The sequence below is a fragment of the Onychomys torridus genome, chromosome 3, assembly GCF_903995425.1.
Source record: "Onychomys torridus chromosome 3, mOncTor1.1, whole genome shotgun sequence".
Classification (NCBI taxonomy): domain Eukaryota; kingdom Metazoa; phylum Chordata; class Mammalia; order Rodentia; family Cricetidae; genus Onychomys; species Onychomys torridus.
In genome coordinates, this window is record NC_050445.1 from 126,385,980 (window position 1) to 126,413,325 (window position 27,346).

At 50.4% G+C, this 27,346-nt stretch overlaps 3 protein-coding genes across 6 annotated transcripts; 2 read left to right on the top strand and 1 right to left on the bottom strand.

The window, feature by feature from the left end:
• Positions 1-4,991: 4,991 nt before the first annotated feature.
• Positions 4,992-14,938, top strand: Vamp5 (vesicle associated membrane protein 5). Its single transcript, XM_036182906.1, has 3 exons — positions 4,992-5,223; positions 13,727-13,864; positions 14,502-14,938. Exons 1-3 carry the CDS (start codon positions 5,221-5,223, stop codon positions 14,670-14,672), a joined length of 312 nt encoding a protein of 103 aa, XP_036038799.1. The 5' UTR covers positions 4,992-5,220; the 3' UTR covers positions 14,673-14,938.
• A 4,756-nt stretch (positions 14,939-19,694) lies between these two features.
• Positions 19,695-22,394, top strand: Rnf181 (ring finger protein 181). Of its 2 annotated transcripts, none has more exons than XM_036182403.1 (5): positions 19,695-19,871; positions 20,560-20,687; positions 20,853-20,962; positions 21,106-21,180; positions 21,392-22,394. In XM_036182403.1, the coding sequence occupies exons 1-5, from the start codon at positions 19,747-19,749 to the stop codon at positions 21,476-21,478; spliced, it is 525 nt and encodes a 174-aa protein (XP_036038296.1). In that variant the 5' UTR covers positions 19,695-19,746; the 3' UTR covers positions 21,479-22,394. The 2 variants fall into 2 exon arrangements, with proteins under 2 accessions (XP_036038296.1, XP_036038295.1); XM_036182402.1 differs by having other exon boundaries at positions 21,384-21,506.
• Tmem150a (transmembrane protein 150A) lies at positions 22,354-27,002 on the bottom strand. Of its 3 annotated transcripts, XM_036182400.1 has the most exons (8): positions 26,613-27,002; positions 25,868-26,049; positions 25,415-25,462; positions 25,042-25,128; positions 24,118-24,185; positions 23,651-23,778; positions 23,332-23,509; positions 22,354-23,106 (listed from the first exon to the last, which is right to left on the bottom strand). In XM_036182400.1, the coding sequence occupies exons 2-8, from the start codon at positions 25,930-25,932 to the stop codon at positions 22,865-22,867; spliced, it is 816 nt and encodes a 271-aa protein (XP_036038293.1). In that variant the 5' UTR covers positions 25,933-26,049; positions 26,613-27,002; the 3' UTR covers positions 22,354-22,864. The 3 variants fall into 3 exon arrangements, with proteins under 3 accessions (XP_036038293.1, XP_036038294.1, XP_036038292.1); XM_036182401.1 differs by lacking the exon at positions 26,613-27,002 and having other exon boundaries at positions 22,354-23,100; positions 25,868-26,604; XM_036182399.1 differs by lacking the exon at positions 26,613-27,002 and having other exon boundaries at positions 25,868-26,604.
• Between the last annotated feature and the right edge of the window lie 344 nt (positions 27,003-27,346).

The following is a 27,346-nucleotide window of genomic DNA, read 5'->3' on the forward strand; positions in this document are numbered from 1 at the left end:
TCAGGGGCTTTGCACACCTGGATTACAGATGTGAGTCACTATACCCAGGTAGAATCAATAATTCTGTCTGGCGCACACACACACACACGTGTGTGTGTGTGTGTGTGTGTGTGTGTGTGTGTGTGTGTGTATGAACTTACTTTTATTTTTTTAAAAGTATGGGTATGTGAATGCAGGTGCCCCAAGAGCCCAGAAGAGGATGTCGGTTCCCCTGGCATTGGAGTTACAGGCAGCTGTGAGCTGCCCGACGTGGGTGCTTGGACCCAAACTTGGGTCCTCTGTAAGAACGGTTTGCACTCTTTTCCCCTCCTTAGGTAAAGAATTTGAATTTGTTTACTATTAATTAAAATATAATTATGCTGGGTTGCCCCTTCCCTTCGGCCTCCCCACGCTCCCTTCACTCCCTCTCAAATGCATAGCCTCTTTTTCTTTAGTTGTTATTGTTACACACACACACACACACACACACACACACAGACACACACGCGTATAGACACACACACACACATACACTTGCGCACACGCACACACACAGCCTGCTGAGTCTGTTTGGTGTTGATTGCATGCATATGATTTCAGGATTGACCACCTGGTGTTGGATAACCAGTTAAGGCGCTCTTCTCTGGGCAAGACTGATTCTCCCTCTCTCAGCATCCCTAGTTGCCTGTGGGTCTCTGTCTAGGGATGGGGCCCTTTGAGGTTTCCCCTTCCGTGACTATTGATGTTGTCCTCATTTGGGTCTTCTTTAGGCAGCTAAATTGTTGAACGGTTTGCACCCTTTTTCTGTTTTGTTTTGTTTTCAAGACAGGCTGGCTGTCCTGGAACTCACTCTGTAGCCCAGGCTGGCCTCACACTCAGAGATCCGCCTGCCTCTGCCTCCCGAGTGCTGGGGTTAAAGGCGTGCGCCACACACTGTCCAGCAAGTTTGCACTCTTAACCAAAGAGCCAGCCAGCTCTCCATCTTCCTCCCTCCCTCCCATCTTGTATATATGTGTGTATGTACATCTGTGTGGATGAATGCAGGTGCCTGTGTGCCTATGCATGCATATGTGTGCGTGTCTACCTATATGTGCGTATGTGTGGAGGCCAGAGGTCAATGTCGGATGCCTTCACTGTTTTCCACCTTACTGCCTAGCGGGCCTTGTTTTTCCTCCTGACAGTACTGGTGACTGAACGTACAGCATCATGTATGTGAGATAAGCACTCTACTACTAGTTTACAGCTCCAACCCTCACCGTACTTTTTGAGATGGTGTCACTCGCTAAACTTGGAGCTCATCAATTTGGCTAGGATGGCTGGCCCGTGAGCTCCAGGGATCTACCTGTCTCCATAGTGCTGAGGTTACAGAAGCATGTGTCAAACTTTTACATGGGTATGGGAATCTTAACTCAGGCCCTCATGCGTACATAACAAGCACTGTCCCTACTGAGGTATCTCTCAAGCCCTCCTGTATTTCTTCACACCACACTGTTCATTGTCACAGGCCCCAAGAGGAGGGATTTCCTAGGGATCTTACCACAAAGAGAATTAAAACCTCCACAGCACTTTAGGGTAGGATGCAGGATTCAGTGTCCTCCTTGGATCCTATCATGTCCCTTAACTATTCTCCTGGATGTGTTTGCGAAGATATGACGTGTTATTTAGGACCTGGTTCGAGGTCTCTTCTGCTGTGTCTCTTCTATGGCCTTGGTATAACTCAGAGCCAAAAGCTGAAGGATCTTGTCAGCTTTTCCCTGTTGCTTGTCTTTTGTCCACTCTTGCTCTTCCGGGTCTTTACAGGGCCCTGGAACTCAGCTGTTCTGAGGGGGTGGGGGCAAGCATCTCCCCGGAGTCCCATGCTAGTCACAGTCAATGTCACAGGACAGGGCCTGAAGCACAATGAGCTTTCTGTCTTCTGGACCCCTCCTCCCCACCAGGTTCTTCGTCACTGCTGTTCTTTCCCAGTCTGCATCGGTTTGTGGGAAGGATTCCTGGCTACCTCTGGCCCTGTTTCCTCCACAGCCTTTCCAGAATTAGAAACAACCTGTTGTTGGGAGGATGTGAGGAAAGGGCAGGGTTAAGAGACACAAGTTTGAGACTAAGTAGAGGCCAGATTCTGGAATCGTGCCCCCCTTGGTCTGCTTTCCCGTGCTGTGCCTACCCTGTCCCCCCAGCCACCCTGAGGTGCTGTGTCCAAGCTTGGAAACCTGTGGTCTGTCCTCACAGTGGCTCAGCCCCAGGGAAAAAGCCCCTGACACTTTGGTTAAGAGGCCTCATTTGGGATATCAAGGACAGCCGGGAAGGTGGGAGACAGATTTGGTGATTTCACCACAGAAGCTCCGGAAGGCTCCACAATGCTAGAGACACACAAGCATCCGCAGCACAGGAACAGGCCTGCAAGTTTCTCATGAAGAGTTTAGAACAGAGAAAGGCCAGAGCTAGCACTTCCCATGAGGTGCTGCTTTCCTTTTACATTGGAGTGAAATTCATATGACTTTTTTTTTTTTTTTTTGAGACCAAGTCTCACTTTGTAGCTTTGTAGCCTAGCTTAGGCTGTCCTGGAATTTACTATGTAGCCCAGGTTGGTCTCAAATTCAGTCAATCCTCCTGCCTCATCCTCTTAAGTGTTGGGATCACAGCCATAAGCCACAGTGCCAGCTCAGTTTGTCTTTTTGTTTTGTTTTGTTTTTAGACAGGGTCTCATGTAGTAAACACTGGCCTTAAACTCACTATAGAGTAGCGAGGCAGTGATAGTGCATGCCTTTAATCCCAGAACTCAGGAAGCAGGGTTGGACAGATCTCTGAGTTTGTGGCCAGCTTGGTCTATAGAGCGAATTCCAGCACAGCCAGAGCTACACAGAGAAACCCTGTCTCAAAAAGCCAAAACAAACAAACAAACAAACAAAATCACTATATGTCAGACCAGGACTTTGAACTTTTGACCCTTCTGCTGCTGGCTCCTCAGTGCTAGGATTTCAGGCATCTACCACCAAGTCTGGTTTATATAATGCTGGAGATCAAACCCAGAGCTTGGTGCGTTATAGGCAAGCACATGCCCAGCCACAGTTTGCAATTTAATTTTTTCCTTAACACTTCAGTCTTTTGAAAAATTACTTTTTCGAAAGGCCAGGCCAGCATCCTAAACCCCAGACTGGTGCCTGGCTCAACTGTCATCAGAGAGCCTTCATCAAGGAGCTGATGGAAACAGTCAAACATTAGGCTGAGTTCCAGGAATCCTGTTGAAGAGAGGGAGGCAGGATTGACTGTACAAGCCAGAGGGGTCAAAGGACACCACAAGAAAACCTGCAGAAACAACTATCCCGGGCTCACAACGACTGAACCGACCACCAGGAAGGCTGCATGGCGCCTACCCAGGCCCTCTGCTTATACGTATCAGTTGTGTGGCTTGGTCCTTTTGTGGGACTCCTAACAGTGGGAGCAGGGGCTGTCTCCGACTCTTTTTGCTGGCTTTTGGGACCCTAGTCCTCATACTTGGTCACCTTGCCCCGCCTTAATACAAGGGGAGGTGCTTAGTCTGACTGCAACTTGATATGCCATGTTTGGTTGATACCCATGGGAAGCCTGCAGTTTTCTGAATGGAAACAGAGAGGAGTGGATTGAGAGGAATGTGTGTGTGTGTGTGTGTTGGGGGGCGGGGATACCAGGAGGAGAGGAAGGAGGGAAAACTGTGGTCAGGATGTAAAGGAAGTAAGTCATTTTTAAAAATTACTTTTTCTTTAAATTATTTTTCATTTTGTGTGTAAAGATGCTTCACTTGCATGTGGACCACATGCATGACTGATGCCCTAGGAGTCCAGAACAGGGCATCAGATCCCCTGGAGCTGAAGTTATAGGCTGTTTTGAGCTGCCTGTGGGTGCTGAGAACTCAATCTGGGTCCTCTGGAGGAGCACCCAGCACTTTAAACTACTGAGCTAGCTCTCCCAGCCCGCATTTTATTCTTTGATAAGCACAAAAACAGCACTACTTAATCTATTTCTCCATAGTCTTTTTTCCTTGTGAAATTCACATCACAGTGTATCGCTTACAAATCTTTTGACTTTCTGATCATACCTTTTGCACAGTCCTTAAAAACAAGCTCATTTTAACCTTGAAGTTGGCCTGAGGCTAGCCAGGGCCAGTGAGATTAAGGAAGGACTGCTCTTCAGTTTTTCCCAGTTCTGCAGGGAAAGCCCGGTCATGCCCACCATCGCACTCCTTCCAAATCTCCTTCTTCTTCACCAGGTAGAGGTCCCGCAGGGCTGGCGGCAGGAATCTGAGGGAAGCTGTATGTTTCCCTCGCAGCAGCTTGCTCACCAGCTCGCTCCTCAGCTCACCTTAACGTTCTTCAGGGCTTTCCATGTCCTTTGTCTGTATTTGATTCTTGTAGGAAAGGGAAGGTCTCTGCTGGAAGCTGGCTCAAATCTCCTCCTTTTCCTCTTCCGCCTCTTGCTGGTTCAAAATTTGGTCTGGCTGCTGTTGTCTTTTTTTTTATTTCAGGCTGGGATCCATCCCAGCAACTTTAGAGACCCATCCACCCACACACCGTTGAGACTTTTAGCTCACAGAAACGTCTGCAGCATTTTAGCATTTAAAAAAAAAACTCCACTCCCCGGTGTATGGAGGTCAGGGGACAACTTGCAGGAGTTGGTTATCTCCACCCTGTAACTCCCAGGGATGGAACTCTGATCCTTAGGTTTGGCATCGAGTTCCTTGATCCACTGAGCCATCTCGCCAGACCTCAGTTTACCATTTTTAAGTGCACAACTAGTGACATGTAATGTATTCAGAATGCTGCCTGCTCCGTCTGAAAACAATCAGAACTTTGGAGTGATTGATGTGTTTTAATTCCGGGTGAGATGCACTCAGTATGGTGGCATCCTGGCCTGCTCACGAACATCTCAAGCACTTAGCACTCACAGATGCTTGTCGCATGACGGAATGACGCCTCCCTGGCTAACTCCTGTTGCAACCTCAGATCCAAGAGACACTGTTCAATTCACCAGTCTGGGGAGTCATCGGAAGTCGGACGCTGGTGGCCCGGTAGGAGGCGCCCCAGGGGCCCCCGTTACCGCTTTCGGTTTGCCCGGGTCGGGCACCTCTCTGAGAAGGCTCGCCCCCCGCCCCTTTGGCCCGCGGGCCCGCCCCGCCCCGCGGCTTCCTCCAGGGCGGCGGGCACAGAGGCCGCGCCGGGCAGAGGAGCCGGAGCTGGCGAGCAGGAGGTGGCGGCGGCTGCGGAGGCGATGGTGAGACGGGCAGGGGCAGAGGGCAATTATTCAGGGGCGTGAGGTAGGAGCCGGAACCCCAGGATGAGCGGCACGCTGGTCGCATGGGCCAGACCCCAACTTTGCAGGCAGCGGGGGAAGGAGACTCAGAGTGCGCCCCGTCGGGGCGGAGTGAGTGAGCGGAGCTGCAGCTTCCCACGCTCCTGCCGCAGTTACCAGCTCCGGGCAATACCCGGCAAGTCACTTAACCTCCATGAGCTTTCTTTTCCGTACCATAAAGTAGGGGCAGCAATACCTGCCTTAGTGGGTCCTTGAGAGGTTAAAGGAGATGTTTATAGTTGCTGCTGCCAGGCGCTCAGAACCCTTTGCTAAGAAAGTGGTAGGTAATGTGATGACCTTTACAGCTCTTCCCCGGGCTGAGAGGAGCCAGAGCTGGCCCATGGGTGGAAACCTGAGTAAATGCTCTAGGCCGGGTGCTGAAGGATAAACACTTTCCCCGCGGAAAGAGAAAATAAGTTGTTTACTATAAAAAGTTCCATGAAATTATCGGTATGGCACAGGCTGACTCTTTCCTAACCTCTGTCTAGTGACATAACCCTGAGTTGACTCGCCCAAACTCCTGCCACAGACCTGCCGTTTCCAAGGCAAAGGAGTCTGGGACCTCTGGTGCCAGGATCCCCTGAGGCTCCTAGGAAGATGGGCCAGGCTGGAAGCAAGTTTAGTACTCTAAGGCTGGCTGGATGCGGGCTAGAGATGGCAGTGCCTGGATGGCTTCGTCTCTGGGGAACTGGAGGCAGGAAAGGGAAGTAGGGCAGGAAGGTAGCCCTAAGCTTTGAGGCCACATCAGGAAACTGAGGGAGGCTCTGAGAATGGGCTGGAGCTGAGATCCCACTTCCGAGAGTGCAGGGTAAGAGATGGGGAGGAGGGTGGGCGTCCAGCTGGCCCTCAGCTCCTGGGGAGAAGTTCTGAGATGAAGGTGAGCTAGGTTTGTTCTCTGGCTATACTGGAGAACCTAGGGATGCTCACAGGTGCATTCCAGGCAAAGCGGGGTCAGAGCCTGCGGGGTACATTGTTCCTCCAGCCTGTCTCCAGCTCCATCAGCTAACTCCCCGTCTCTTCTTGTTCCTTTTTCTGTCTCCCACTCTAACTACCTAATTACCCTCACCCCTTTCCCTTTCCTTCTGGTCTCTTCTCTGTGACTCATTGGGTCAAAAAAGACACAGCAGCTCTTTTGTGCCACTAGCAGAGGACAAAGCAGTGACAGGGAAGAGGGGAAGTGAGCAATCATTTTTTGCACGTGTACATATGTGGTGATATTCTGTGTATGATCTAACAAATAAAGCTTGCCTGAAAGATCAGAGAGAGAGAGAAAGGAACAAGCCACAGCCGGCCTCTCACCTCACCAACCCCTCAGCAGACATGCTTGTACACATGTGTGGGCAAATATGTGTTTAGGTGCACATGGAAGTCAGAGGTTGATGTCAGGCATCTCATTCAATAGCTCTCTGCTTTATTTATGGAGGCAGGGTCTCTGGCTGGACCCGGAGCTCACCAGCTTGTCCTTGGGATCCTGTTTCTGTATCATGAGCACTAGGATTACAAACGAATCTTGGCTTTCGTGTGGGTGCTTGGGATTCAAACTCTGGGCCTCAGACTAGGGCAGGAGGAGTTCTATTTATGAAGCCATCTCCCTAGCATCATAAATGATTTTTAAAAAGATTTTATTGTATGAATGTTTTGCCCACATGTATGAATGTGTGTCATGTATGTGAGTGCCTGTGGAGTCTGGAAGAGGGTATTAGATCACCTTATGTTGGAATTATAGATGGCTGTGAGCTGCCAAGTGGTGCTGGGAATGGAATCCAGGTCCCCTGGAAAAGCAGCATGTGCTCTTAACCACTGAGCCATCTCTCCAACCCCACTATAAATAATTTTAAAAATTACTTAGCTTGCTTGTTTTTGGGGGACAAGGTCTCATGTAGATCATGTTGGTGTGGAACTCACTATAAAGCTGAGCTCCCATGCCTGACTAGAATGAACTATTTTTTGAGGCAGTCTTGCTATATAGCTTAAACTACCTGTAGACAAAGCTGGCCTTGAGATTGCAGCAATGCTCCTGCCTCTACCTCCCAAGTGCTGGGAATACAATTATCTGGTACCATGCCTAGCTACAGAATAATTCTGTTTTTGTTTGTTTTTGTTTTTTCTTGAGACAAGATCCCACAATGTAGACCGACCTGGCCTCGAACTCTGTCTACTGAGTTCTGGGATTAAATAAATCCACAACTATGCTCAGCCGAAAATAATTCTTGAAGTTATTCATCTGACAGAATTTGTGTGTGTGGTCACAGGCTTCTTTTACTTGCACACAAGCTGAGTTGGCAGCATTAAGTGACTGTAGGTAGTCTTGAGCCAATCAGCTGGAGCATCACACCCCCACTCTCTCTATCTGGTTTAGCACAAGGTTTAGGCTGGTAGCCCCAGGCGTTTGACCATTCCGCCCTTAGATTGCTTACCTACTGACTCCAGGCAGCTTAACACCTCTGGCTGTAAAACGAGGCCAATAACGCTGTCTTTTAGTGGGTTATTGTGAAGATTTAGCCAGATACCTACATGAACAGCTAGCTCAGTGCTGGTCAGGTTGTGTGCCCACTGCAAAGTGACTGTTACTATTTCTTAAGACTTAAGGCTGGTAATCCCAACAACACTCGGGACCAGAGACAGGAGGATTCCCCCACGTCTCAGGCCAGGCTGTGCAGCTTATTGAGAGTCTCCTTCGTGTTTTTTGTTTTTTGTTTTTTAATTAAAATTTTTGGAAGGGCTGCAATGTGTGGCATCCTAGATTCAATTTCCAGTACCACACAAATAAACAAAGGTCTCAATAGCCTGTAGCACCCAATGAAAAGATAGCAGCTCGTGGGTCTAGAGCAGAGGTTCTCAAAGATCCACAGAAGGTTCCTCACTTAGATAAGAGGCAAGTAAATGCATAAGTGTGCATGGGACAGGGAAGCCTTGGCTGCTTGTGCATATCCTAAGGAAAGAAAGAAAAGGAAAGGTGACTGTCTTGAGGGACTTACATCCACATCTAAGTATCCTTCCTAAGGCACCCAACACTTCTTCATAAGGGGGGTGATGTTGGCTGGAGTGGTGGCTCAGCGGCTAAGAGTATTTGTTGCTCTTCCAGGGACCTGGGTTAGATTCCCAGCACCCAGATGGTGGCTCACAATCATCCCTTTCCAGATGCCAAGTTCCAAGGAACCTGACTTCCTCAGGCATGCACATGGTGCACAAACACACATGGAGGCAAAATACTCATAGATAAAAATAAACGCTGGGCGGTGGTGGCGCACGCCTTTAATCCCAGCACTCAGGAGGCAGAGGCAGGCGGATCTCTGTGAGTTGAGACCAGCCTGGTCTACAAAGCAAGTTCCAGGAAAGGTGCAAAGCTACACAGAGAAACCCTGTCTCGGAAAACAAAACAAAACAACAAAACAACAAAACAACAAAACAACAACAACAACAAAAGTCTTAAAACACTGGCTGCTCTTACAGGGGACCCAGGTTTGATTCCCAACACCCACATGGCAACTAACAGCTGTCTGTAACTCCAGTTCCAGGGGGTTACACACTCTTTTTTTGGTTTCCTCAGGTACTGCATGCACCTGTACGCAGATATACACGCAGACGAAATACCCATACACACGAAAATCAAAAGAAATAAATCTTGAGGGGAAAAAAAAAAGAATGGGCAGGAGGAGCCAAGTATGTATGATGGTATACATGTAGTGAGTTCAAGGCCATCCTGGACTACATTAGACCTAGAAAGAAAAAGAAAATGGGCTGGAGAGGGGCCTTATTGATTAAGAGTAATTGCTGCTTCTACAGAGGACCTGAGTTCAGTCCTCAGTATCCATTTTGGGTGGTTCATATGGCCAGTGCCTGAAGAGACCAGGATAGGTTGTTAGATCCCCTGGAAGTGGAGTTATAGACGGTTGTACCTGTCACATGGGTGTTGGGAATCAAACCAAGGTCCTCGGGAAGACCAGCCACTACCTCTAATAGCTGAGCCATCTCTCTAGCCCCCATAAATATTTTTAAAAGATAAATCTTAGGGTTGAAGAGATGGCTCAGCGGTTAAGAGCACTGGTTGCCCTTGCAGAGGACCTGGATTTGATTTCCAGGACCCACATGGCAGCCCACAACCATCTATAATTCTAGTTCCATGGAAGTCTGACATCTGGTCTTCTTGGGCACTAGGCACACCCGTGGTGCCCATATACACATGCAGGAAAAACACTCATTCACATAAAATAAGTAAATCTAAAAGAATTCATATGTTTAAGAAAAAGAAGTCTTTAACAAAAAGAAAAAGGCATGAAAAAATGGTCTCCCTTAATACTAATTGATATTATTTATTTAGCATTTAGTATGGGCCAGGTATTGTTTAGGCTTTTGTTTATAATGTACTACATAATCTGAGCTAATATGAGATCTTTGAGGTAAGCACTGTTCTCATCACTTTACAAAAGAGGAAGTGGTTGGTCAGAAAGGTGGCAGCCTCAGTGTTAGTTAATCAGCCGGTAAGTGGCAGAGGCAGGTGGAATTTGAGGTGAGGGATGCAGTACACCTTGTTTTTGAAATAGAGTCCTCCTGTTTCCCATGCCCCCAGAAATGAGGTTATAAGTGCTCACCGATGCACACAGTTTTTACATGAGAATGAGCTAGCAGGCTCTGGGAATTTTCCTCTACCATGTCATGTGCTCTGTCCTCCTCCATGTGTTCATGCGTGGTCACACCCTGCTTCTTGTTTTTAAGAGACGTGGTCTCAGGCAGAAGCAGGCAGGTATCTGTAAGTTCAAGCAGCCTAGTTGGTCTATATATTGAATTCCATGCCAGCCAGGGGTATGCAAAACCAAACCAAACAGTGGGTGGTGTGAGGGGGGAGGTGCCCACCAATAGATCAACTAGACACTGGAAGTCTGAAGCTCTGTGTGTGTGTGTGTGTGTGTGTGTGTGTGTGTGTGTGTGTGTTCCTGCTCTATTACTCTCTGCTGTATTCCCTTGAGACAAAAGCTCTCACCAAAGCTGGAGCCAGAATGACAGCTGGTAAAACCTATGATCCTCTCTCTGCTCTCTACAAAAGCTGCAAGTATTGGGGTGTGCAGCCTTATCTGGCTTTTTACATGATGCTTGGGATCCAAAGTCAGGAGCTTATACATGCCCTCTTACCCACTGAGCTATCTCCCCAGCCTACACACCCCCAGCCTCCACCTCCAGAAGGTCTCATGTAGTCCAGGCCAAAGATGGCCTTGAACTTCTGATTCTCTTGCCTCTGCCTCTGGAACATTGGGATTACAGGTGTGTGTCACAACTAATGCTTTTGTCTTGTTTTTGAGACAGATCTCACTACATAGCCCAGGCTGGCTTGGGACTGGAGATTCCCCGCTTATGCTCACCACCACACCTGACTTGGTTGTGTTTTATCACTTCCTCCACACTAGTTTCGACCCCTTGACTTCTGCTGCTTTCTCTAGCCCCACCCAGCCCCTCCACCCTCTGCCAGGTCCCTTCACTAGTGGGCTGTGTCCCAGTCTCTGCCAGAATGGTCCAGCTCCATTCCAACATCTGCCCTTTTGGTTACAATTCTGACCCTTGTAATCTACCACTCCACGGGTGGCTAGGGCACTTTATGTCTCCGTGTGTAGCTCTACCCTTCTCTGATGGTATCACATGTTTCTTTTCCTCAGGTAGAGAGAGATCTCCCTGAAAACAGGTACAATTCACTCAAAATATCTGTCATATGTCTACCAGCTGCCAGGCCCTTGGCTGAGTTACAGGTGGCACAGGACAGCATGGCCCTTGCTTGCCCTCTGTTTGCTCAACTCTTCCCCGACACTTTCCAAGCGATTTATCTTTCATACTGCCAGCAGAGACCTGTGCACATAGTTAGGATCCTTTTGCCTCTGGGTGAGGGGGACCAAGGTGGGCTGGGATTTGGTGGCTGTGTTCCCTGGAACGTATGTGTTCTTTTAGGCCTGGAGCCCATCTTGGCTCCCAATAGGCAGTGGCTTGGCTTCGCTGTGGAGGGGAAAAGCTCCAGATTGTAGCTGGAGGCACAGCCAGCTCTCCATAGAATGTGACCCTGCGTTCCCCCTTGGATGGGAATAAGATAACAGTTGTAGCATCCGGAACAGAAGGACAGAGCTGGAGATGTAGTTCAGCAGGTAGAGGGCTTCCCTGAGCATGAGTGAAGCCCTGGGCTTTCGTCACCAGCACCACATACACTGGGCACACGTGTACTACTAGTACTTGGGGAATAAAGGCTAATAGGATCAGAAATACAAGGTCATTTTTGGCTGTACCAGGCCAACCTGGGTGATAGGAGACCTTGTCAAAAAGAAAAAAGATAAGAGGAAAGATAAAGAAAGGGGGGAGATGCTGGGCAATGGCTCAGTAGTTAACAGCACTTGTCACTGAAACGTGAGAATGGGTGGGGCTTTCCAGCTACCAGACTCTTCCAGGTTCAGTGAGAGACCTGCTCTCAAGGGAGTAAGATAGATGGCCATAGAGCAGGACACGGGCATCATCCTCTGGCCTCTGGGTGCTATACAGGCAGGTGTACCAGCAAAACCACTCCCAACACACTCATATGCTGCAGGGTAGGGGTGGGGAGTTGGGGACAGACAGACAGGCACCATAAGGTGGCTCAGCCGGTAAAGCGCTTTCTCTACACAAGCCTGCTGCCTTGAGTTCAATCCCGGGATCCATGGGAAAGTGGACAGATGTCCTCTGACTTCCCCATCTGGATCCCCCTACAATAATAAAAATGAAAATACCCCCAGCATCCCACCAACCTCCAGAGGTGATTCTTTAAATCTTTGTCCACTCCTAAGTTTTTGGAGTGCTGGGATCTGGGGAAGTTCCAACAATGGAGCCTTGTCCAACAATCCAGTAGTCACGGTGGGGATGACAACTTACTCAGGAATGGAGGAAGCTGCCCTGCGTCCCAGCCTCTGCACCCTCTGCCTCCTTGGTTTGCCTGCCCCACTTTAAAAACAAGCTGTTTTTCTAGTTCTTAGATAAATATTGACCTATTTGGGTTTCAGATGCCTGTCCCCCGAAACTCCTGCTGGGCTAGATAAGCACATCAGGAGAACCTCTCTTGAGACTAAGTTCCTTTTGGATAGGCAATCAAGCAACTGACCCCTTTCCTGGGTCCTGGTGATTCGGACCTGGGTGATCAGCATTGTGTTGGCCTCCCAGGCTTCTGGATGCTAGAGGATGGACTAGGGTGCTGCCCCCTGCCTTCCCTTTGGGAGCTTGTGATCTAGCTGTGGAGAGAGGACTCATGCCCTGGGAATGCTCTGAGGCTGTGTGCAGGGCAGCTATGATGATCCTGTGTGAGGATTCTTGCCTGTGGAGGAGGTAATCCTCTGTGACTACCAGGTCCCTTCCAACACACATTCTCTGGTTTTAAGTGGAATTCTGTCAAATGCCAAAATGTCTGCTGGGAACAATGGGAGATATGGGCTGGCCGGAAGCGGGGGTGTGGGGGTGTGGGGGGGGTTGACACTCTGTGAAAAGGAGATAGAATGGGGGTGGGCTGGGAAGGATGAGGCTGAGGGGAGGGAGTGCTGTGGTTTGCTAATCCTCTGGTGTTTATCTTCCTGAATAGACCTGCTCGTGGTCTCACCGTCTCAAAGGCATCTAGAGACAGCAGGGCTGTTGCCCCCTCTTTTCTCCCCCTCTTCCCCTTTCACATCCCCCGGATTGAAACTTGTGCCTTTCTCATCCCAATCCTCCAAAACAAACTGGGTTTCTTGGTTAGGTGAAACTGTGCTGCCCAGGTTCAGAGGCCAAAGATTGTCACTTGGATCCCATTGAAAACTATGGACCCCAGGGAAGCCCTTTGCTGACTAGAAGGCTGGAGGCCAAAGGCCAGAGGGGCTCAGGTTCCCAGGAGGAGAGCAAATTTAGAAGGTGGCCACTGAAAGGTGGAGAGCAGGTTAGCTCAGAGGCAGAACTGGCCTGACTGGTCAGGGGTCCAAAGAGGGAGAGATGAGCTGCTTGGTTTGGGAGGGGTTCTAGGCAGAGATGCTGATGTGACCTGGTCTCAAAAGACCTTTCTAGTCCTGCGGAGTGAATTTTTTTCTCTTGCTTGGCTCCCTGCTCTTTGCCATTTCTTGGGGTCAGTGGGAAGCCGTAGGACAGATGAACACTGGGTAGATGCCATCTTGGAGCAGGTGAGCAAAGTGTCTGCTTTGTGGGAAGTTGGAGGCCTGGGAAGCTCCCAGTTTGAGGTAACATAGAAGAAGCTGAGATGCTGAAATCTAAGGAGCCCAGAGGTCAATTGCTCAGAAGGCAGACCTTTAACCTGAATAGCTCAAGCCTTTACACACAAAGGATGCCATTACTCATCTGCCATACCCAGACATTGTAGGAGAGTGGGGAGTTTAGGTCTTTTGTGCGGGAGGAAGGCTGGGTGGGGAACTCTTGTATCCTTGACCTTGGGCTTGGTGCTCAGGCAGGGAAAGAATTGGAGCGATGCCAGCGGCAGGCGGACGAAGTGACGGAGATCATGCTCAACAATTTTAACAAGGTCCTCGAGCGTGACAACAAGCTGGCAGAGCTGGAGCAGCGCTCAGACCAGCTCCTGGACATGGTGGGTGGCCACTGGGAATGGGGGAGGGACCGGAGAAGTTTGACCCTTAGAGGGAGCTCTTGGGCTTTGCTGGGGAGGCTGTAGGTGGGGTCTGGGGCTTGCTTGCTTCCCATTGTGGGACTTATGGCTTCCTATTAATGGATTTCACAAAGACAGCCTTGGGTTGGGGCTGTAGCTCAGATGGAGTGCTTACCTAGCATGCGTGGCCCTGGGCTTACTCCCCACCAAGGCATGAAACACAGCAGGGTCACACCTGTGATCCCAGCACTCACGGAACCCAGAGGATCAGAAAAGTTCGTCCTCCGTCACACAGTAAGTCCAAGCCGGAGCTACATGAGACCCTGTCTTACAAAACCAAACAAATAAACAAAATAAATAAATAAACCTAAGAAGTCTTTGGAGCTGTGCTCATTCCTAGAGGTCAAGGGCTAAGTGAGTGTGAACTAGCAGGAGGGAGAGTCAGGTGTTACAGCAGTGTCTGAGGTCAGGAGCCAGGCTGAAAGGGTCCCCGGGGGACAGTGAGTGGAGAGGCAGCGGACAGGATAGGGAGGGTGCTGGTATAGGGATAGAGAGCTGGCTTTGAGGCCCTGTGTGAACCATTAATTCTCCTTTTCTCCGTATCTCTGGGTACCCACAGAGTTCGGCCTTCAGCAAGACAACCAAGACTCTAGCCCAGAAGAAGCGCTGGGAGAATATCCGGTGCCGGATCTACTTGGGGCTGGCGGTGGCTGGTGGCCTGCTCATCATCCTGATTGTGCTGCTGGTCATCTTTCTTCCAGGGAGTGGTGAGGACAGTAGTAATCCATAGGCCTGGGATATAGGCGTTGCCTTAGGGACTGGGGACTGACCCAGCCAGGCCTGGAGGAGAGGCTGAAGGACTGTGCTGGCCTGTTCCGGTCTCCAGAGGATCCTGGTGTTTGCTTCCGTCTCGGCCACCCCAGAGAGTACTGAAGGGCATCCTGGATATGTGCACCTCCGCATCTCCCATCATGCCATAGACTGGCCCTTGAGGGCACCTGCTGCACTGGCCCTACTAGATGACACAGCTGGAGCTCAGTAAAAGCTGCTGTTTGGTTAAAAGTGTTCTCTCTCTCTCTCTCTCATGCACATACATGCACCACAGACACAGATGTGTATACACACACTTCAGACACAGAAACATAACACACACACATCCCATAGATACAGAAACATAGTACATACTGTATACATACATATATACACTAAATTAATGTAATTTTTTAAAAAAGAAAGAAAACCTGTCACCCAAAGGACTATATTCCAGTAGATGGCTCCTTCTTTTGCTTTTTCTCCTTGATTTTGCCCTACACAGACAGACCTGTAATATGAGGGCACAGACACAGCAGCCCACAAAACAGACCTTTGCACCTATTCCCATGAAAATGAAACCCATCATTTCTGACATCTTGAGGGTTCTTAGAGGACCCAGATGGAAGAATTGAGAGGGCTTGCTAGGAGTCCAGCTCAGTTTTCAGAGTGCTTGCCTAGTGTGAACACAGTTCTGGATTTGATGGTGGCACATACCTTTAGAGACCCAGCACTCCGGAGGTAGAGGCAGGAGGATTACAAGGTCAAGATCATCCTTGGCTATAGTTAGTTTGAAGCCAGTCTGGGCTATATGAGGCCCTGTCTCGAAAGCAAAAAGTTGGCTGGAGAGATGGCTCAGTTGTTAAGAAGGCATACTGCTCTTGCAGAGGACCCAAATATGTAAGTTCAGTTCCCATCTCTCAAGTCAGGTACTTCATAACCACCTCTAAGTCCAGCAGCTTCAGGGAGATCATCCTCTGTGGGCACCTGCACTTAAGTGTACACACACTCACAATTTATACAGCATTTAAGAAAAACAAGAAACATGCCGAGAGATAACCTCATAAAGTGTTTGCCTTGAAAGCACAGGGACCTGAGTTACATTCCCAAAACCCATTTTAAAAAGCCAGATCTGTAGTCCAATGTGGTAGCCTTAACCTTGATCTAAGCACTGCACAAGTAGGGACAGGCAGATCTCCGTGAGATTGAGGCTAGCCTGGTCTACATAGTGAGATCCTCTCTCAAAAAACACATAAACAAAAACCAATATGGTGACCTTCTTGTACATCCAGAACTGGGAAGGTAGAGACGGACAAATCCCTGGGGAATCAGTAGCCACCAGCCTAGTCTAATTGGTGAGCTCCAGGCCAATAGGATATGCTGTCTCAAAAAACAATGTGAGCTGGGGAGTAAAGAATATGGAGTTGGGGCTGGAGAGATGGCTCAGAGGTTAAGAGCACTGCTTGCTCTTCTAAAGGTCCTGAGTTCAATTCCCAGCAACCACCAGCAACCACATGGTGGCTCACAACCATCTGTAATGAGCTCTGGTGCTCTCTTCTGGCCTGCAGTGATATGTGCAGCCAGAACACTATACATAATAAATAAATTAATTAATTTAAAAAAAAAAAGAATATGGAGTTGGGGGCCTGGAGAGATGGCTCAGCAGTTAAGAGCACTGGCTGTTTTTCTAGAGGACCTGGGGTTCAATTCCCAGCACTCATATGGCAGCTCACAACTGTCTGTAATTCCAAGATCTGACACCCTCACACAGACATATGAGCAGGTAAAGCACCAATGCACATAAAAATAAATTATTTAAAAAAAAAAAAAAGGCTGGGCAGCGGTGGAACACACCTTTAATCCCAGAGCCGGATTTCTGTAAATTCAAGGCCAGCCTGGTCTACAGAGCGAGATCCAGGACAGGCACCAAAACTACACAGAGAAACCCTGTTCCCCCAAAAAAAAAAAAATACCAAAACAAAACAAAACGAAACAAAAAACCACCCAAAAATCAAAAACTGTGACTTTGGGATTGGGCTGGTATGCTGGTATGTGCCTTGAATCCCAGCACTTGGGAGACAGAGGTAGGTAGATTTCTATGAGTTCAAGGCTAGCCTGGTCTATAGATTAAGTTTCAGGAGAGCCAGGACTGTTGTTACACAGAGAAAGGACTGTTACACAGAGAAACTCTGTCTCAAAAAAACAAAACATGATCAAAATAATGCTCATCTCTTCTTCTTCTTCTTTTTTGTTTTGTTTTGTTTTTCCGAGACAGGGTTTCTCTGTGTAGCTTTGCGCCTTTCCTGGAACTCACTTGGTAGCCCAGGCATGCGCCACCAACGCCTGGCCTCATCTCTTCTTAATCACTGGTAATTTCTCAGCTCCAGATAACCAGCATGGATTGTCCTACTAGGGCTAAGGGTTCACTTCAGTGGTGCTGGTCTGTTGTTAATCACCACTGATTCTTCAGCCCCAGCTTCCCAGAGCCATAGAATCTTTTCGTTGTTGTTTTTGAGACAGGGTTTCTCTCGGTAGCTCTGGCTGTCCTGGAACTCCATCTGTAGACTATGTTGGCCTTGAACTCACAAAGATCTGCCTGCCTCTGCCTCCTGAGTGCTGGTATTAAAGGCATACACCACCATCACTGGGCTAAGCCACAAATTTTTAATATATCTCACAAACAGTCCTGACAGTCTTCAAGGGATTTGCAAACTCCCCTCTGAACCTTCATTAAGCCAGGCGTCCACCATCCATCTGCCTGGCTGTCAGCATTATCTTCCAAGTCCCCACAAGTTCATTAAGTTCTAAGACTTTAACATTTTTGGTTGTGAGCCTAGCCTTTAACGGCTGAGCTATCCCTCCAAACTTTAACGTGACTTTTCCAGCTCAATGTCCCAACATCCTTCCCCATCTTCCCAAACATAATATGTTCAGATCTGCCACAGAAATACCCAAGTCCTAGTACCAAATTCTTTACTTTGTTTTATTTATTTTTATTTTATTTTATTTTATTGATTTTTCGAGACAACGTTTCTCTGTGTAGCTCGAGTGGTCCGGGAACTCACTCTGTAGATCAGGCTGGCCTCAAATCCACAGAGATCCACCTGCCTCTGCCTCCTCCAGAGTGCTGGGAATAAAGGCGTGTGCCACTACTGTCTGGTATTGTTTTCTTTCTATTGTGGTAAAACACCATGACCAAAAGGTACTTGCTGAGAAAAGGGTTTGTTACAACTTAAAATTGTAGTCCATTATGAAGGAAAGTCAGGGCAGGAAACGAGGGCAGGAACTGTGGCAAGATCTGAAGCTGAGGCCATGGAGAAACACTGCTGACTGGCTTCCTCAGCTTCCTTCCTTCCTTCCTTTTTTTTTTTTTTTTTTTTTTTTTTAATGTTTTGTTTTTATTGGTTTTACAAGACAAGGCTTCTCTGTGTAGCCCTGGCTGTCTTGGAACTCATTCTGTAGACAAAGCTGGTCTTGAACTCACAGAGATCCACCTGCCTCTGTCACCCAAATGCTGGGACTAAAGGCGTGTGCCTCCACCGCCCCGTTCATCAGCCTGCTTCCTTATACAGTCTTGGGGTGTCACTGCCTACAGTGGGCTGGGCCATTCCATATCAATCATTAATCAAGAAAATGACTTTGTCTACAGGCTCATGTGATGGAGGAATTTTCTCAGTTGAGGGTCCTTTCCAGCTGACCCTAGTTTTTGTCCAGTGGAGGCTCTAGAGGCTTATTACTTTTCGTTAGAGGCAATGTCTTCCTAATAGCCCAAATTGGCCTCTTAAATTCTCAGATTACCACTATGCTTGCTCTAAGAATTTGTTACCTTCCCTGGGTTTATTATCACCTTCCTCTTCTGAGAATGATGGAGGATAGCACTTTGCCGTGTTAAGTAGGTCAACAACACTCACTTTGGGTAAGCAGCTTCTGGGACTCAGGTTTCATACATATACAAGGGGGCAGAAGTAATGCGGATGCAGTTCAGTAGTAGAGAAAGTGCTTAGCATGGACTCAAGGCTCTGTAGTTAAGCCCCCATAAGAAAAAGGAAAAGCAGAAGGTACCTCCTCACTACACTATCAGACAATTACAGTGATCAAATATGGGCTTTTCGTTTTCTGTATGTGTCTCCTTTTATCCTGTTTAAGACAGGATCTTACTATGTAGCCCATACTGGTCTTGAACTTGCAATCCTCTGGCTGTCACCTTTTTTTTTTAAAGGATTTATTTTTTATGTGTTTCTGCCAGTTGAACGTAGGTATGGGGGAGAAGGGGAAAAGGGAGCTGGAGTTATAGGTTGTAAACTGCCCGACTTGAGCTCCTAACCACGCATGGTTTTGTCTGTCTTTCTCTTCCCTTATTATTTTTTATTTTTATTGATTGACAGATTGAAATAGGCTCATACTTTGTAGCCTTGGTTGGCCTCCCACTCAAAGAAATCCGCCTGCCTCTGTCTCCTGACTTATGGGATTAAAGCCATGCAGCACCATGTCCTTTTTTTGTTGTTTTGTTTTTTCTTTTTTCTTTAATGTGCGTGGGTGTTTTGCTGCATGTCTGTCCGTCATTTGTATCCTGGTGCCCGTCGGAACGCCTGGAAATTGTGTTACAGACGGTTGAGCGCCGCCCCGTGGGTGCTGGGACTAGAACTTGGGTCAGCTTAGCTATCTCTTTAGCTTCTCCACCCCTTATTTTTATGCCTAAAACCTCATAAATGCGTGGGAACTTTCCTCTCGAGGAGTAGGTGGGGCGTGGGGGTAAATTCAACCAATGAGACTCAATACGAAGACGGAAAGCTCACATTTTCACTTCGGGAGCGCAGCAAGGGCCGTCGGAGCGTGGTGCCGGAAAAGTTGGTCACCTGACTCACGCGACCAATGAGAGGCGGCTGAATCAGTACTTCCGCCTTTGCGAGCGGTCCGCGAGCCACTATGCCCATCTCACGAATACTCTGATTGGCTGTCATCTCGAAGCCCGCTCGCTTATTGGCCAGGGCGGGATCCGGCTGTCCAGCGGCAAGCTAGAGCTGTGGTCAGACAAGCCTAGCAACCCGGCAGCCATGGCGTCCTATTTTGATGAGCACGACTGCGAGCCACTGAACCCTGAGCGCGAGGCCCGCAACAATATGTTGCTGGAGCTCGCCAGGAGAGTGCGCGGAGCTTGGAGCTGGGCTCCGGGCAGCAGGTTTCTGGGCTGGGGCTTGGCGGAGAGGGCGGATAACCTGGGAGATGGGATGAATAATATGGAATGTTAAGTCTGGGCGACGCGATTAGTCGGAGTCGTTAATTTGGGCCATTAATGATCAGGGCCCGCCGGGGGATCGTGGGAAGGACTGAGCTGGAAAAGGTGGAGTCGCAGAGGGAGGCAGCAGAGAAGATTGTGACTGGGGCGGACACGGCCTGTGCCCATGTGCGTAAATTGGATAGTATTTTGCTAGCAATAAGCTAGCACTAAAGCTCACTGCCGCTCAGGAATCAACTTGGCTTTACCGGGTCATTCCTGAGCGACTTCCTTGAGACTGCTACTTCATGTAAAATGGGAGTGAACAGTGAGCTGGGGTTGTCTGATCACACCGCCATGCTGGTGTTTTTCTTGTGTTTTGAGAGTCTTACTATGTATTCCCGACTGGCCTGTAACTCAGTATGTGGGTAAGGCTGGCTTCGAACTCACAGCCTCCTTAGTGTTGTGATTAAAGGCGGGGCCCCTCCGCTCCCACCCCACTTTCATTTTTCCTACTGAGCAGCAGTTGTGTACTAGTCATTATTACTACTGACCAGGACAGGTGTTTTTGTATGTTAGTGTCTAGTGGATTATGAGGCCAAAAATGTGTGTTGTTGTCTTTTTTAGTTCTGATCTTACACCTTTTCCTCAGATCACTCCTTAATAGGATGGACTTTGAGGACTTGGGATTGGTAGATTGGGAACACCACCTGCCCCCACCAGCTGCCAAGGCTGTGGTGGAGAGCCTCCCCAGAACAGTCATCGGTAGCTCCAAGGCTGGTGAGGATACAAGTTCTTTTTTTCTGTTTAGGAGATAAGCCAGACATGCCATCTCCCCCAAGCCACGGCAATCTGGCCTGTGAGTTTTCTAGGCCAAGTCTGGGTCTGAGTAGGAGGCTGGGGTGAGGCCTTAACAGTTCTCCTGATCAGCACTTCCTGTTCAAGAGCTCAAGTGCCCCGTGTGCCTTTTGGAGTTTGAGGAGGAGGAGACTGTGATTGAGATGCCCTGCCATCACCTCTTCCATTCCGACTGCATTCTGCCCTGGCTAAGTAAGGTACTTCCAGCCCTACCTGCCCTGACACCAGTTCCTGAGCTGCTTTTGCGGTTCTCGACTGAGATGGGAATCGAGGAAGGGGCGAGAGCAGGGGTGGGAATCAGGAGCAGGGAAGGGCTGGAAGACTGCTCTGATTTGTCTAGACAAATTCCTGCCCCCTGTGCCGCCATGAACTGCCCACTGATGATGACAGTTACGAAGAGCACAAGAAAGACAAGGTAGGGGCTGGTGCTTCTGAGGAGGGGGGACAGTGGCGTGGTCACCCCACCCCTCCACCTCAGCAGGCTCCTCACTCTGCCTCCCTCCCAAGTCAGTTTGGTGAGGAGCAGAGGCCTTAGCCTTGTTGAAGCTAGGAGCCTGAAATCAGGCCCTGTCCATGAGTCTTCAGGCTGGCCCTGCCTAGCCTTTGTCTGTCTTCCAGGCTCGTAGGCAGCAGCAGCAGCACCGCCTGGAGAACCTCCATGGAGCCATGTATACGTGAGGCAGTGGTTAGGGCTGAGAGCCCAGCCTCCGTGATGTCCACCCTTTGCACTTTGAATCTTCATTAAAGGTTTCTTTACCCGCTCTGCAGCTACAGCGCTCGAACCCGGAGCAGGGCTCTGCATCCTCCACCCTGCTGCTAGTGAAGTGAGGAAGCTGGCAAAGGCTTCAGATGGCGGAAGGTGCCAGGCTGCATTTTCCTCTCTGCTGGCCTCTAGCCTCTGGGTGGTGGGGCCCTGGGGGCAGCCAGGGCTTGGGTCTGAGTGTTCTTGGTTAGAAGTCAATCTGTGTCAGGGCCTGGCACTTTGTAGCTGTTTAAAACTGATAAACTAACTTGCACCACCCCCTTCCGGAAAGAATCTAGTTAACCTTGGAACCTTTAGTTAACATTGGAATCCTGGGGGCGTTCTGTAGTTCCACTGAGAAACCTTTTAACATTGTAAACGTTGCCCTCTGTATCCCATCCCTGTCTCTGTAGGCGCCGGTATCAAGGAATCAAAGTTCAAGCCAGACTGGGTAGGGTAAAGAAATGAGACTACAAAGCCAAGCCAGTTCTTTGGCCTGTTTGGAGACTCATGAAGGGGGCCAACACTTGTGGAGGTTTTGAGAGTGGGTTTTACTATGTGACGCTGGCTGGCTTGGAATTCACTGTATTGACCAGGCTGATCCTGGTCTATACAAATCACACTCTATACAGAACTTAGGAAATCCTGCCTCTACCTCCCCAGGTCTAGGATTACTGGTTTGTACCATCATGCCCAGACCCCTCTGATGTATTTTGATGGCACCTGTCACTCTTAGTTACTGGCGACCCTCAAGAGTCTCTCCTGGACTGACCAAAGGGCTTCTTTTCATCCCTACCTACTGGATGAGACCCTCCCTGATTCTCTAGAACAGACTGCAGACATGCAAATTAGAATTCTTTTAATAGATATAAAAAAGTACTAAAATACTCATGTGGTTCTGCTGTGTTATTTGCCCTAAAGGAAGTGAGGGACAGAGTGAAGAACCCAAGTGCAGCTGAGTGGGCCTTCCCTTAGGCTAAGGCATGCGCCTCCCATCATCCAGGCTTTGGGGCCCCTGCTGCCCCAGCCCCCAATTCCTGCAGCAGGAAACCCCAGTGGTCTGGCTCTGGCACTGGGAGTAGAAGGCACCTGAAGGGCTGGCAGGGCAAGTGAGGAGAGGTGGGTGACCTTTAACACAAAATACTACTCTGGTATGGGGGAACAGGACATGTAGCAGAGGCAGCTGGTGAGACCGCGCTCCTCTATGGCACAGGTGGATGTTGCATGGCCACTTCTCCAGAAGTGAGGAAGCCTAGATCCCAACAATACTCTGTACAAATTGTTTTTGGTACAAAATAAATGCAAAGAAGGTAGAGGGTGCGGGTACTGCGGAGGCTGGGCCAGCCACCCTCCAGACTCAGATCATGGCAATACTCTCGGGAGCACAGTTGAGGTGGGTAGAGGTGCTGCTGCTCCCAGAGGACTTACAGGCCCTGCCAGGGGCGGGCTGCAGTGCAGCCACCAGTGTGTCTGAGGAGATCGCCCCAAACTCATAGCTGAAGGTGCCGTAGAAAATGAGGATGTCGAGGACAAACACCCATTCACACAGGGCAGCCCCGTGCTGTAGCTGAGAACTCTCATGGAGGAAGAAGACTCCACCTGGAGCAGGGTTAAGGACAGCAAGGTTCAATACGATGTGTGGACCTGGCTACGCTGGCCGTCCCAGATAGTGAAGTTGGCTGAGGTAAAGCATCAGACCTCATAAGGAGAAGACTACTAGGGCGATGGTCACTGGGCTCAAGGTCCCACCCCTCCCCAGACCTGGGGTGGGAGAAGGGTTGAGCGAGGGGGTGAGCTCCTGGCTACCCTGTCCCAGAAGGATACTAAGGAGCAGGGTGATGAAGGCGATGATAGCCAGCACACTTCGCAGGTGGGCCATGGCCAGGTCCAGGGTGGTGGTGGCCCCATGGTAGAAGAGAACACACTGCAGGCACACAAAGAGCAGCCCGGCGGGGAAGGCCACACCAGCTCCGATGTAGTGTAGAGACTTGGCATGGTCCACCTGGCCCGGACCGGTTAATCCATGAAGTGGCCCCACCTCTCTGCCCCATCCGGCTCTTCTCAGCCCCCTCAACCCCTCCCTTCCTTGATCAACCCCCAGGTGCTGCCCCTACAGGCATAAAGGGGAGGTGGGAGGAGGCACCTGAAAGTTGCCGACCACCACAAGGCCCGCAGCGTTGGTGCAGCCTGTGATGAGTGCGGTGGTGTTAATCCACGAGTGTCGGCTCTGCTCCAGGAGCTGCCCATACCGCAGGAGGCAGATCAGCGCCACTAGGGGAAGACAGTGAGGCTGGGGCCAGTTCCCTGCCTTCCCAGCCTGCCCTCCAGTTTCTTGCCTGTTCACGCACTCCAGCCTCTTGCTGAGAGCTAAGAGCTACAAGGTTGTGGACAAGTAGGTAGAATCGTTCCTGTGTCATCCCCCACCCCCCACCCCCACAATCCCAGGCTGTTATCCAGGGCAGCTGTGTGAAGATCAGTTAGTATCTGGCCTTCAACAAACAGGAGAGAAGTTGCCCTCTCACCAGCTCTTGGTGATGGGGCAGGGTGTGCAGAGTAAACATTTCTGGGCTTTTCTAGAGATGAGGGTAGGAGTCTGATGGTGTCACTCACCCATAAAAGCGCCCATGTTGCCAATGAGGCTGAAGAGGCAGCTCTCTGGGGGATATGTTCCACACTTGCTGAGGGGAGGGGTGAGGACAGTGAGGCAGGAGTGACCCATGGCCCTCTACACCCCTCCTATACCCCCCTGGGGGGCATTATCTGTGCTTGGCCCTTCAGCAGACAAGCCTCTGATTTAAATAGAGCTCATGTGTAAGAGAGAAAGAGGTGCCCTAGAGTGCCTGGCAGATCTGAGACTCCTTGCTGAGTCCTGCAGCTGGTCTAGATTTCCTTGGACTTGTGTTGGGCACTCAGAAGTGCTGACCTTAAATCCGGTACTTTCATTGGCTAGCTGTGTGAGCTGAATGAATATTTCCAAGCCTGTTTCCACATCAAAAGCGGTGAAAACAGAACCTAACCTGAAGGAAGGAGTAAAAGGCACCACTGGCATGTAACACTCAGCAGAATGCCCAGCTCCTAGAGATAGCAAATAGTGCACTTATTTCTGTGGAACAGGGTCTTACATTGCTCAGGATGGCCAAAAACTAGCTGGGGATGACCTTGAACTTCTGATCCTCTTGCCTTAGTCTCCAGAGTGCTGGGACTGCAGGCATGTGTTACCACATCTAGTTTTATGTGGTGCTGGGCTTTGTGCATGCCAGTCGGGCATTCTGGCAACTGAGCTGTATGGCCAATGCCCAGGCTCCCCCTGGTCTCTTTCTTCTCTGAGACAGAGTCTCACATACCACAGGCAGGCCTTGGATTCATCTTCTTACTACTTCCCAAGTGCTAAGGTTATAACCCTCTGCCACTTTAGCCTTGCTAGTATTCATTGGTTCAGAATCTTTCTTCTTGAGATCCAGGGACAGTCCTGTGCTTGAGGGGGTTTCTGGAGGTCTGGAGGGACCTGGGGTCTGCCCAGTTTCCAGGACCTACCTGATGAGAGGAACATCGTCAAGGGTGCAGCAGGTCTTAGGGCCCCCTTGTTCCGCAGGGTCAGGAGAGCAGGACTCATTGTAGGACCTGGCAGGTAGGACACAGGGTTGGATTGGAGGAAGGAGTATCTCAAAACCTCAGCCTGTAGCTTTAGGCTTCAGGAGAAATCTTCCAGACCTCCCAGGGCCTTCCTGAAGCAGAGACAGAGGATGAAGGGATGATGGGAAGTGGGTGGATGGACAGGATGTCAAGCCTGGAGACCAGTGTCAGAGAAGAGCAGTGAGGTCTATGGTCTCCATGTGGCTTGTGGGCTCAAAGAGGGGCAAAGATGAAGGGAGCTTTGGGGTGAGGCCATCTGCAGAATGCTCCATACCAGTTCTCCACTGGGCACACGTGGCGGTTCATCACGGCCATGGCATACCTGTGGAAGCAGACCTGTCACTCTGTCTCCATGTCTCTTCCGGCCCAGCCACCCCCTACTGGCTCTTTGACTTTTGGCCTAATTCAGCCTCACTGTCCTTGCTGTCTTTTGGTGGTGTGAGGAGGTAAGTATTGATGCTATAGCAGGCCCTGCAGAATTGCCTCCAACCAAAGACCCTCTAGAAGTTGCCCTGCTTAGAAGTGTATGTCGGAGCTGTCTTGCTGGACTGCAGTGGTGCCCGCTTGTCTTAAGAGGCTGTATGCACAGGAATCAGGCCAAGCTTTGGCAACAGAGTGACCATGTACCAATGGTACCTACCATTCTGGAGCCTACAAACAGGTCAACGGACTGTGTGTGTGCCATCAAGCTCCTTTAGGCCCCCCTCAACCCACACCCTTTACTCACACTGTCCATATGCCCGTGATGGAGAATGCTGACAGGCTGACAGGAAGGAGGATCCAGGCGGTCATGAGGGAGTGGAGCCAGGGTGGTGGTAGTTTGGGGGTAAGGACAACAGGTTGGTGGGGAAGAGGGGACAGGCCCAGCTACCTTGAGATATTTCGGCCACAATCATCAGCTGCCCTGGCCTGGTGGGGGAGAAAGATCAAGGTCCAGGGTCTGGAGACTGGCCAGGGCGGGGAGGAGGGGGAGGGTGGGCAACGCTTCATCCCAGAGCTCTCCCTGGGAATTCGAGCGTCCAGACTTTGGGCTGAGCCTCAGCCGGAACGTGGCACCCTTTGGCTATCCATCTGGGGCCTCCGCGATCTACTCAAATGCCACCGGCGCGCTGAGAGCCTCGGGTAGGGCTGTAACATCTGGAAAGAGAGCCATGCTCCCCGGCCTGAGGGACACCAGCTTGGTGAAGGCTGGAGCTAGGACAATCAAGGGGATCATGCCAAGGAAAGCCTGGGAGGGTGCGCCGGGCCAAGAGAGCGGCTGCGAGGCGTTGGTGTGCGGGCAAACCACCTGACCACCGTGCCCCGGCAAAGGGGCGGGTTCTCCAGGGAAGCGACCGGGTCCACTCGCGTGGGCACAGGGACCCCAGCTTGGGTAGGAGTCTGCAGCCAGCGACAACTCCCCCTCCCTCCAGAGCCCGGCTTCCCAAGGCGATCCCTTGGAGGCTAAGAGAGAAAAGAAGTCCAGTACGCACCTCCCCGGAGCGCCCCGCCGCCGCCGCCGCCGCTCCCCGCTCGGCCCCCTCGTGGCTGCGTCTCCAGCTGCGGCCCTCGGAGCAGCCCTGAAAGGTTTAAAGGGCCGAGCGGCCCCGCCCCTGGCGGCCCCAGGCCCGCCGCGCCGCCCGCCGGGACGTGGAGTCCGCGTAGCCCCGGCCCGGGTGCCGGCGCCCCGCCCGAGACTACAACTCCCGAGCCCCCGCGGCAATGTCACGGGAGAAACGTGGGCGGTGCCCCAAGTCCAGGGGACCTGGGCGCCTGGGGCGATGGCCCGGACACCTCTGACACCGAAATCTAGAGGGTAGTTGGTTTTGTCATTCCTGCGGTGGGAGTGCGGGCTGGCCAGCCCTGCAGCTCCGCCCGTGACTGTAGCCTGTGGCTGTCATCGTGCACGTGGTTGGAAGAAGCCTTCCTCCACTGCCTTGGCGGACTCGGCTGTTAAGGCTTTGGGGAGGCTCTCCCCTACCTCATTGTGGCGCCCCAAGCCTGCTCCTGTCTTGACAGGCAAGAGGCAGGAGGGTGAGAAGCCAAGCACCAAACCTGGACTTGGCTTAGGAAACCAAAGCACGCTGAATTTGGTTTTGCCCACCCCACACCCTAGCCTCCCGACCGCCCCATTAGCAAACTCTGGAAGAGGGCTGCTTTTATTTTTATTTTGGGGGCATACAAGAACACGGTGTACTGGCCAGAAGTCACCATGTCCAAGATGTTT

Bases quoted from the DNA above. Each gene is read 5' to 3' on its own strand.
- Vamp5 (XM_036182906.1), top strand. The intron at 13,865-14,501 runs GTGGGTGGCCAC...GGGTACCCACAG, and splicing joins CAGACCAGCTCCTGGACATG to AGTTCGGCCTTCAGCAAGAC.
- Tmem150a (XM_036182400.1), bottom strand. From the start codon at position 25,932: ATGACCGCCTGGATCCTCCTTCCTGTCAGCCTGTCAGCATTCTCCATC. The intron at 24,186-25,041 runs GTAGGTCCTGGA...CCCTCCCCTCAG, and splicing joins GACGATGTTCCTCTCATCAG to CAAGTGTGGAACATATCCCC. The intron at 23,779-24,117 runs GTGAGTGACACC...GTCTTCCCCTAG, and splicing joins CAACATGGGCGCTTTTATGG to TGGCGCTGATCTGCCTCCTG.
- Rnf181 (XM_036182403.1), top strand. From the start codon at position 19,747: ATGGCGTCCTATTTTGATGAGCACGACTGCGAGCCACTGAACCCTGAG. The intron at 19,872-20,559 runs GTTTCTGGGCTG...CCTTTTCCTCAG, and splicing joins AGCTGGGCTCCGGGCAGCAG to ATCACTCCTTAATAGGATGG. The intron at 20,688-20,852 runs GTGAGGATACAA...TTCCTGTTCAAG, and splicing joins CATCGGTAGCTCCAAGGCTG to AGCTCAAGTGCCCCGTGTGC.